The 11,340-nt window shown below is 37.1% G+C and overlaps 1 protein-coding gene across 1 annotated transcript; it reads left to right on the top strand.

The window, feature by feature from the left end:
* Positions 1-818: 818 nt before the first annotated feature.
* LOC116306015 (uncharacterized) lies at positions 819-9,265 on the top strand. The gene is made up of 13 exons (XM_031716043.2): positions 819-1,009; positions 1,667-1,778; positions 2,200-2,293; positions 2,746-2,800; positions 3,494-3,634; positions 4,402-4,479; positions 5,000-5,082; positions 5,471-5,572; positions 6,229-6,374; positions 6,712-6,880; positions 7,962-8,074; positions 8,342-8,426; positions 8,843-9,265. The coding sequence occupies exons 1-13, from the start codon at positions 898-900 to the stop codon at positions 8,894-8,896; spliced, it is 1,344 nt and encodes a 447-aa protein (XP_031571903.1). The 5' UTR covers positions 819-897; the 3' UTR covers positions 8,897-9,265.
* Positions 9,266-11,340: the final 2,075 nt, after the last annotated feature.

Raw genomic sequence — 11,340 nt, 5'->3', positions numbered from 1 at the left:
CTTGGAGCTCACTGTACACCAATTCAACGGATTTCTTTCGGCAATCGACCCGAGGTCACGCCGGAAGTCTTCGTATCGTAAATGCGGGTTGGATTTGGATATAGTCTTTCTTCGAAATTATGGTGACTGCATTTTTTAACGGCCTAAGATACAAAAGTATTTAACTTATGATTTATAACTTTATAATCTCTCTTCGAAATTATGGTGAGTGTATTTTTTAACGGCCTAAGATACAAAAGTATTTCTTCCGGCGTGACCTCGGGTCGGTTGCCGAAGGAAATCCGTTGTGGAAATCCCGTGATGGTTCGCTTTTGGGACTCGAGTTTCCAACCTTCTCTTATTTCTTACTGGTGGGAGAAAAAATCTTAAAACGAGCTAAATTCAAAAAATAACCACGCAGTTCAAAAGAAGTGCTATTTCTCAATGATCGGGTAAAATTTCGAGGCTTTATTTCACGTTTCAATGATTTTATTGAAATTTTTGATGAATCTCCATACATTTCCTTATAACAGGACACCACAGAAACCAAGTTTGGGCTACCTGTGTTTATAGTAAATATATCTGCGTACGTTGCTAGGGGTCTAGAACAAGAAATCTGTCGCTGATTCGCAGACGAACTTAACGAACAGTTTGTATTGGGATGCACGCAGGCTATTTCAGTTCTCGCTCGTTCCAAATTTCCAAAGTTCTCCCAAAATCCCGGTTTTTCCCCTTCAAACCCACAAGAACGCCTGGTTCGGGTTCCCTGTGTCTTTCCAATATCGATCCCATAATGCCGCATTATCATGACCTAGGAGAAAGCCTGGGTACTAGTTTAAAACTTACTTTCAATATTTTGCCGGTTTTTATAAAATTCCCAGATAATTTCGTTGATTTTTCAAAAGAAATCTTTACTAAATGCCTTCAGGAAAGCAAAGATCGTCAGCAAATGCTCCGGATACGTCTTCGTTAAGTTTAAACGAACGGATCTTGAAGGAATGCCACGAACTCTACACAGATGAAGAGAGAGGTTAGTTTGTACACGTTGACAAAAACATGGCCAAAAAGATCAAAGGGCGACTAGCACGTAAATCGTGCTTAATTCAGCTGAAACTTTACTGGAATAACTCTAAAGACCTAATAATCACTGCTTAAAGTTTTTTCCTGATATTCGGACGGCAAGTATTATATTCTCGCGAATGTTTATAGGAGTCTGGACGTCATACACTCAACACCAAACATCGCCCCATACATTTCTTTGTATTTTGTAATCAAAATATCTTCTAGTTTTATACTCAGTATTGAAGAAGAGATACCATAAAATGATTCTAACCACAAGTCATGTACGTTAAGTCCGTAAGCGATCCTTTGGGCTTACATGTAATAGAAATAAAGTAAAACATGAAGTTGTTTACAAAAAAATGTATGGAGCAATGTTTAGTGTTGAGTATGTGACATCACAGACACCTATAGAAATTCGTAAAAATATAGTACTTCCCATTGGAATATAAAGAAAAAACTTTAACCAGTGATTATTAAACCCTTAAAGATTATTCCATTGGAGTTTCAGCCGAATTAAGTTTCGGAAGACTTTTGTGCTAGTCCCTCTTTAAAAGTGCCTCTTATTGACGTTTCGAAATAAACTTTGGGCTTTGATATTCTTTTGTTGCTATGTTATTGTGCACAGGTCTTGTTTCAATAGCGAAAGGACTTGGATTAACCTTGTTGGCACCGAGGAAAAAGATAAATGTGATTTTGATTGGCAACCATTCGGCTGGTAAAAGTTCCTTTATTAACTGGTAAGTTATTAACATATGAAAGATAACCCATTTATTTGATAAATACAGGGACGTAGGGGCATAATTGTTTTGTTATTATGTAAAAGCAATGGTCAATGCTTAGTTACTGTATGCCTATATCCAGTTCTAAATGTACTTGGGAGGTTACTTTTAAAGCACTCAAGAAGCTATGGCACTTGGCTATGCAATGTGGGACTCTTACACTTCTTTTGTGCTTAGCAAACTCCAGTATGCATCCATGCAGAACTGGATATATGCATGCTAAGCATTGACCATTCCTTCATTATCAGCTGATTGAAATCCAGCCAGCAAAAGATTAAGATTTGTGAAACCTTTTATTTCCCTAGTATACCCATTTTATTACATTTCTTTTACCTAGTCTACCCCTTTCATTGCCTTTCTTTTTCCTCACATTGTCCAGGTACATCGAAGAGCACATTCAGAAAACTGGTGTTGCCATAGAAACTCAGGGTTTCACGGTTGTCACTAGTGGAAAGAAGCGGGAATCACTGACAGTGAGTTCTGAAATTAAAGACCCATTGCCACTTACCGTGATACATCGCAATTTGTTTACATTTTGAATCGTGTCACCACCGAAAAAACAATTCCAACCTTTTGAATAAACTCTTAGATAGTCCCTTAAGCCGTAAAATAACGTAAAAGAATCATTATTGTGCCTTAGTGCTATGTTGGAAAAGGATTTAATATGAAGTCATTATTCAATATACGAATCTTTGAATTTCATGGACCACGAAATTCATCTGTGACCGCGGTGCATCACGGTAAGTGGCAATGGGTCTTTAAAATTGTAATAATAATCCATATAAAAATTTTTTTAAAGGGGGGCTAGTAAGAAACCTTGATATTATTGAGTACTGAGCATGAAACTAGTGGATAGTTTGATCACAAAATTTATAGAGCATATTTTTTTAATCAATATTTATTTTCTATTTGTTGTTTTATAAAGGGCAATGCAACTCTTCACTTGTATCCACACTTCAAGCCACTTCAACAAATAAATGGTATTAAAACAGTGATATTTTCTCCTAACTATACTCAATGATGCATTGTATTACAGTTGTAATTATACAGCTTCTCATTAATCCCATATAGGTAACTGTCCAATTATTTTCTTAATTGGACAGGTCTTGTTGATATGGGATCAATCAGGCAGCTATATAATTAATAGGTGATGGGGTTTCTTGCTCCCCAATCAAGAAATAATTAGACTCAAAAAATTCCTCTGACTGCCAAATTGGACTCGGCCTATGGCCTCATCCAATTTTGTCAGTCCTCAGAATTTTCCTCGTCCAATTATTCCTTAATTGGACAGCATGGAGTCCTACTACACATACTAATAGACTTCTTTAGTTTGGGCACAATGTTTTGCCCATTCCAAACTATGTGTCATTTCCATGAGTATTATTTCTTTGTTTAACAGTTGTGCATGAGAATCTTGGGGAGTGGGGGGGGGGGGGGTGGGGGGGTGGGGGGGTGGGAAGGAAATGGCTCAATAGCCCAATTTAAGACATTAATTGCACAAACATACATACATATGTATATCGATGTTTTATTCATCCTGCCCTATACCTCTACACTTTTCTACATATTATAGTTTCAGACTTGCATACAGAAAAGAATTGTCTTATCTCCCCTTCTTTTATGTACTGTAGGGTAAGATAATTTAGAAACTAAGGGTTTATTTGCAATTTTAGGTGTTGTTGAATACCTGGTTACTGAAATCTCCACTTCAAAACAGAAAAAGTTCAGCCTAATTACATTTGTTGACACCCCTGGACTTGTTGATGGTGACATGAAGTATCCATTTGATGTTGATGATGCTATCTTGTGGTTAGGTGAGTAATACTTTACAGGGTTCACATGCTGCTTATTAAACTTGTTGACTTGAAAAAGCGACTTGAAAAATTCTTAAATTTTACAATTAGAAAATTCCATGACTTTCAGTGCCTTGATCATGCTTGCAAGGTTCTAAAATAGATTTACTGTAGTCATCAAACTTTTTTCAATATGTTTGCATATTGAATGGCCTACAACTATACATAAATTACAATATGAACCTGGAGGCATTACTGTACTTCCCTCTTATGAGGGGTACTGGAAATGACTCAGAAGTCGGCCATGTGCAATTACCATGTACAGCCATAGCCTAGTTAGCTGAACATGTTCCTTTAAAAATCATTTTTGAGTCCTTAAATAGTCCTTGAATAGTCCTTGAATTTTAAGTGGATACCTCATCATGAACCCTGATCTAACATATATCAAGAAGGGACAAATGCCAAGTTTATTTGGCACAAAAATGTGCTCTTTTTTAATCTAAAAGTTTTGCAGACATGCAAACAATAACCTCATCCACTGGCAACTCTAGATTGACTCTTTTTGGGAGTCCTATGTTTTTTTGAGATAATGAGGAAGAGGAAGGCTGGCAAGTGTCCTCATCAATTTATTGGTAGTGACCCCAAGCTCAAAATCTCTGTAAAGGGTATCAAAAGTGATGGTTGACTGGGGAGGAGGTTGAGTATTCCAATGCATCAAAATCATTTTCTTTTGGGAATTACACTTAAATTGTTGTTTTGCTGATATTCTATTGGTTTTGTCTCTGCAGGTGGTTTGGCAGATCTGATCTTTGTATTTTTTGATCCCATTGGACAAGCACTTTGCAAGAGGACGTTGAATCTTGTTGGTAAGATAAGTGATATGTTTCATTGCATTGCAATTCTAGTAATACATGCTTAGTAATATTGATTATTTTATTATATGATAGCGGATGAATTTTTAACCAGTCAAAAAGTTTTACGTTTCTGGGTTTCATTTCACACGGGGTTGAGCTATCCACATGCTGTGCAAGTTTGGATCCAGTTCCAAGTTTCAGTTCAGTTCCATTATACAATTAAAGAGACAGTTCCCTGTAAACAGTTTGTACAGGTCAATTTTTGTGGTTAAAAATTCGTCCAGTACAATAAGCAACCTAAATCCACTAATTCCCAGGGGTTTGTGCTCGCTCTTTAAGTTAACCTTCTTGAACACCTGTCCTTAAGTGGCTGGTAATAGTAATATCTACATGTAGGTGTTGGTATGAAATGGTGTTCTGCAAGATTTTTTCAATTTTGCATTTTTTTCTTTCTTTGTCCACTTTTAATGAAGAATTGTACAATATGTATTACTGTATTAATTAACTTTTAGAATTATTTTCTAATTAACAGAGAAATTAAATGAAAAGGCTTCTGACCGTCTGAGATTCTACCTTAGTAAAGCTGATACAGCAGGACATGAGAGTGATAGACAGGTATGTACTCTTAAGTACTCAGTTGAATCATACAGTCTTTAAGCTTCTTAGAAAAAAATGTATTTAATTAACACATTATAAATCTTATTATCTTAAAATTGAACACTGAGAAAGGGAGTAAAGAGTACACATTCAAATTGCTGGAAGAATACACCAGTAAAATGTTGCAGTGGTCCCAATCCACTAAAAGGCATATCATCTTTTTCCATTTCAGCTCATGTGTCATCCTCTTAAGAATATGATTCTTTGTGTCTTTTTTGAGGTATAACCATTAATCAAAGAAATAACACTCTAGAGAATGACACATGATCTAAATTGGGAAAACAGTGGATAAGGTCTATATTGGTGCTTGATATGTAACCGTGACTGTTTTTTTATGTACCTACAGAAAGTACTCATGCAGATAACTCAGGAACTATGTAAGAGGCCTGGTTTGAATAAAGCTGGTTTTGACATGCCGACCATTTATGTTCCAAACCTCATGGACAAGGTACATGTATACAGTACCAACAGTACATTTTGCATAGGCCACATTTATGACTTTATGTTAACTTAACTTAAGACTATCACACTCTCAGACCAATAGAACTTTTTACCTTGGGCTTCATGTTTTCCATTTCTGACCATTTGTCATTTTTTAATTCGATTAGCACCTGCTATTTTTAGATGACATACAATATTCTGGCCTTTTCCCCCACTGTTAATTATAGTTCTTTTCTTGTTTTTGTAATTGAATTGTACAAATAAAGAATGTTGTCTTTGTTTAACTGAAATGGGAAAGCATTACATCCAAGCTAAAGAGATTTATTACCAAGATTTTATTTATGGCAGTAATGAAATAAGATATATAGTACTTTGATTGCTAAATGAGCTTGTGACTGCACAGTAGTAAAGTACATGCTGTTGCATGATAATGTATACAATATATACACCTGTAGGGCATACAGTGATATATCCCACGCCTGATTGAAAATACAGCCAATGAGAATTGCAGTCTAGTTATTTTCAAAGCTACGAGTGGGAACAATTAGTCATACTATATTTTCTATTGGTACACTATAGAACACGCTTAATTTTCTTTCATCAACTCATAAATTGTCTTATTTCTCATATATTTTTAATGTGGTGTGTATTTAAATTTTCCAGCCATCTCGATGTGCAAACCAGATCGAAGAAGTGTGCAAAGAGCTAGAAAAGACTATAAACCACACGATCCAGAACACACTCAACACGCTAGAGAAAGATTGTCACAAAATATCAGAACTTGTGGACGAAAACCTAGCAAAGGATGCGTAAGTTGGATTTTTTAAGTTTTATGTTTTATCGAACCTTGAAATAACCCTTTTGGCTGTAGACTGATCTCATTTAGGTCTAAGGGAATCAAGGGTGGGATAGCTGTATTGGCATCATGATAGAGTTTGTTGGGTCTTTTCATTGATTCGAGGGGTTTCTCCGAATTTTCAGGTTTTCCTCCCTCTACAAAACCAGACAAAACCTCCCTCTACAAAAAACAGATCTAACAAACTAATTTTCAATCTATGGTTAATCCGGGCCCAGACTGGAAGTCGATGGTGTTAATCATTTCCCGAATAGTGTTTTTTAGCAGTGTCTTTTGTTGTCATTCTTCAGGGAAGCGCGTTCTTATAATCTTAAGGCAAGATTTAAGGGCTTTGTGTTTGCATTCCTTGGGATGTTGCTTCCGTTTGTCTTGCTTGTTCACTTCGTGGCAAGTAGCTCGCGAGGTACACTGGAAAATCTCCTTGGAAGCGATTTCGCCGGAAAGCTTCAAACTTATACTGTAAGTAAAGAGTATTTTTCATACGACTATGAACCAGCACAGCACATTCAAGGAAAGTAACCTTGGTGGCATCTATAGGGGTGGCATCTATAGGGGTGGCATCTATAGTGGTGGCATCTATAGGGGTGGCATCTATAGTGGTGGCATCTATAGTGGTGGCATCTATAGTGGTGGCATCTATAGTGGTGGCATCTATAGTGGTGGCATCTATAGGGTTGGCATCTATAGTGGTGGCATCTATAGTGGTGGCATCTATAGTGGTGGCATCTATAGGGGTGACATCTATAGGGGTGGCATCTATAGGGGTGGCATCTATAGGGGTGGCATCTATAGGGGTGGCATCTATAGGGGTGGCATCTATAGGGGTGGCATCTATAGTGGTGGCATCTATAGGTTTGGCATCTATAGTGGTGGTACACTCGCCTCTCACTTCTTGAGTCTGGGGCATCACACGTGAACACAATTTGTTAGGTCTCTTTGTTAATGGATTTTTTCATGATAGAGTTTGTTGGGTCTTTTCATTGATTCGAGGGCATCACACGTGAACACAATTTGTTAGGTCTCTTTGTTAATGGATTTTTTTCTCTCTCCGGGTCTTCCCCGTCCACAAATTCGATTTGCGAATTAGCCGTGTCCTGACTTTCATCAGCCCAGAGGTTTTTTCAGGGTTTGGTCTGTGAGTTACCCGTGCCCTGACTTAGATCAGCTCAGAGGTTGTTTCAGGGTTTGATCTGTGAGTTAGCCGTGTCCTGAATTTTATCAGCCCAGAGGTTGTTTCAGGGTATCGATAAAATATGAAGGCTTTTAAAGGTCACGGAAAGAAATAGACCCCTTGCATATGTGACGTCCAAACAGCTCAATTTGGAGGACAAAACAGAAATTTAATCTCATGAGAATGGAAAACTATTTTTATGTCCTCCAAATTGAGCTGCAGCATTCTGACGTGCTGAAAGGGTTCTATTTGGGACACACATTTAACCAAGCAGTGCGTGAGAATACTTTACATTGTAACACCGCATGGCACGTTAGTAAACGTGAATATTTACATGTAGTTGTTTGTTTCCTTGGTTGTTATTATCAGGCTCCTGTAGAAGAAATGTGGAGATCCATACCAATAGAATACCGCTACCACACTCTTATTGGAATTCTTGTCTTCTCGTTTCTTCTTCTTTTAATTGGAAAGTTTTCATCGAAGTAAGTAACATTTAGTCTAATGCTCAGGTCAAACGTTGAACTTCATATGCATCGGATAAGACGGCCTTCTTTTTTGTCATTAGGTTAGGTTCATGTGAAGTTCGCCGTTATTTTCGTCATAAAGGATTTGAAACAATTCCCAAAATAGTCAAAAGACAGAAATATGACAGCCATGTTAGTGGTATGAAGATAAGAAATATTTTGCAAAGTATACTACCAACATAGGTGTAGCTTGTAAAAGAATGCATCGCTGTTTATTTCTGACAGGGTGAAGCCCACTTTTTCAAGAAAACAGAAAAGACTACTGATGGAAAAGCAATCTTATGTACAAGGCTATGTCAAGGGGAAAAAGGTACGTTATCAACCCTCATATTTCCCGTCCTTAAAACCATTCTACTCCTATCATCTCTTTTTAGACTATTTATACCTTGGTGCCTTAAGGTGACTGCCCTGACTTCGTTCTAAACCGTCATAGACTATCGAAAGAAGAAGTGTTATTCGCCATTATTTTATTTCCTTGGAACTTCGTTTCCCCCATCATGAACTTTCTCATGCGACATCCATATTGACGGGGTTACATGAGGGTTACACGATGTTAAAAAAATTTAATGCGAACAAACAACTAAACAAGACGCGGCGCGATCAATATCCATTGTTAAAGATCACTTTTTCAAACTAACGAAAGTACTTTGTGTAAATTCGCAAGTTTTGGTAATAGTTTTTTTTTTTTGCCGGGATTTTCATTTATTATTTTTTATTCCTTCACAGGAGAAGTTATACAAAGAATATCTTCAGCAAAGCGTTGGATCCCATGATTTATGAGCAGGCTCTAAAATCATTAAGATGGCCACATTTATATGCTTGAAATAGCCATATGATTAATATAAACTCAATAAAACAGCTATACGATGAACACAAAAAAATGAACATAACCGCAGTCTATCTTACCATTGATAGGATCAGTTTGATACTCAATGGTAAAATAAGAAATTATAGTCCGATCACGTGTCACACCAACCTCCCATATTATATCCTAGTGTGGAACCCATTTCGGTATAATCGGATTTATAATCGATTAATTTGTAAAATTTTTTACCCAGCAAAGAATAGCTATAATATTAATATGACTCATACTTCAGAGCAAGGCAAAATGACGTTTTATATAATAAATATTGTACTATTTAACCTATAGCTTATTGTCTTTAAGTAAGACTTCTTCGATTCAAAAATAAACCCCATGTAATTGTTGGGGGGTGCTATGTAGAGGATCTCCCTTCCACTCGGTTAGCACTTGTTCTCGTAGACCAAAAAGACCTCTGAGTGTCAAAACGCACAACACAAAAGATCTGTTGTGAATACCCTCACTAGACGCGCTTCTATTATTCCTTCCATCAAAGATCTGAGAGGGCAAGAACAACTGCGTATCTGCAAAAGCCTCAACATCAATGGTCATCCTGATACAGTTGATAGATAGATAATTTGTAACACCGTATGGTATGTAAAAATGAAACTGACGTATCGGACGTTAGTCCTTCGTCGGAGTTTACTCCGATGAAGGACTAACGTCCGAAACGTCAGTTTCATTTTTACATACCATACGGTGTTACAAATTATCTATCTATCAACTGTTTTACTGAAAACACCGACGCAGTTTACACTAGTTTTCACTAGTTTTCCACCTTGGTCATCCTGATAATTTTATCCGTAACGCAAACCGGACGGCTATCAACGCTAGTCAATCCGAGTCAGGGTTAGTGGGATTTGCTGTGTTACCCCATGTGCAAGGGATTTCAGATAAAATGAAGCGTGTGGTACAAACAAGCACAACGTGTAAGACTTCAAAAACCCAAGGACCAACATCCTTAAAACAAGGTTGCGGGCATTGTTTTACAAGATCCAGTGTAAAGATTGTAACTACACGTACGTCGGGGAAAGTAAACGTTGCTGGGATTGCAGAGCAGCCGACAAATCTATGACAACCAGCTACGTCCACCCTGGTTATGGCACCATTCTGGAACATAATGAATGAAACTACAGACGACGAATGTTTCATTTTCATGAACCTCTACTCTACCGTGGATAAGAATGCGGTCAACGAAAAAAATGCCGTTCCCTAGGGTGTACGTCCCATAGTTATAAACTATTGCTAAGATAGAGTATGAGCGAACCTTGAACTTGATTGATATGCCTGACGAAAACTCACAGTTTTGGAGTCGTAAAATTGTAATATATTTTTCAAATACCGTTTTAGATCCGCTACGACACTTTTTTTTACCCACGTCCTCCCCCCCCCCCCCCCTCCCTCCCCCTCCCACCCTGCCCAATCATCGATGACCTGTCCCTACTACTTATTTTCTCAGAACAACTACTTTATATTTTTTCGAAAACTTAAAATTTTTAATTTTGAAGGAACTATTGTTAAATTCAAAGAAAAATATATCCCGTACACAATTTTTATTTTTGTCTTATTAAAGCTTAATCGCAAAACGCCGATTTATACAATTTTGAAGAAATCTCAACAGTTTTGAGTTTTTTTAATATACAAGCACATCGTTATCTTATGATATTATATCAAACGTTCCATAGTCGGCCAACCGTCGGCAAACTTTCTACCATTATCGGCGTTTATGTTCGCCGACCCACGAAGTTTGATGACTGGTTTACAGGCTAGCATTTAATTAAATCTTTAATTGAGTAAAAAATATCACCCCAAATATTCATTGATTTTAAAAAAGCAGTTCTATAATTATAGTCATTGAAATGCTAGAAAAGTGGTTATACTGAAATCTGAAGATCTGAAACTATCCAATAAGGATCACTAATGATACCTTGTTATTCGCATTTGTATTAGATCTGAGGCATGTCATGTCGAGTATTTGCCTGTTTGAGAAATGATTGATTATCGTTAATCTTTGTCAACTTTACTGGATGCTCATTTGACAGAATAGACCTAATTGGCTAACGTGTTGCTATGTACGTTACCACCCAATTCAAACCTTCTGGGAATAGAAGCGTTTGTCTCTACGAATTCAACTGTGAAACCAAAATATAACGAAGAATGAAACTTAGTCCCATGTGGTTTGAATTGGGTGGAAACGTACATAGCAACACGTTAGCCGATTAGGTCTATTGACCCGGAAAATCTTAGTTTGTTGCCCTTTTGAAAATAATTCAAAACCTTTTGAAGGAATATCGATTCTTTATTTCAGTTCCGGGTTTCACAAGATAAATTTTAATCACCCTTTTGACAATATTCTCAGTATTGA

Source organism: Actinia tenebrosa, unplaced genomic scaffold (genome assembly GCF_029948245.1).
Source record: "Actinia tenebrosa isolate PJP-AT-01 unplaced genomic scaffold, QUT_ActTen_1.0 PGA_scaffold1__47_contigs__length_23844297, whole genome shotgun sequence".
Lineage (NCBI taxonomy): Eukaryota > Metazoa > Cnidaria > Anthozoa > Actiniaria > Actiniidae > Actinia > Actinia tenebrosa.
The sequence above is the reverse complement of the archived record's forward strand: the minus strand, read 5'-3'. Positions and strand labels throughout refer to the sequence as shown.

What these genes read in the sequence shown, in the direction of transcription:
- LOC116306015 (XM_031716043.2), top strand. Translation starts at nt 898, where the DNA reads ATGCCTTCAGGAAAGCAAAGATCGTCAGCAAATGCTCCGGATACGTCT. An exon ending in AGAAGCGGGAATCACTGACA is followed by an intron (nt 2,294 to 2,745) that starts GTGAGTTCTGAA and finishes TGTTTTATAAAG; the next exon opens with GGCAATGCAACTCTTCACTT. An exon ending in GCCACTTCAACAAATAAATG is followed by an intron (nt 2,801 to 3,493) that starts GTATTAAAACAG and finishes TTGCAATTTTAG; the next exon opens with GTGTTGTTGAATACCTGGTT.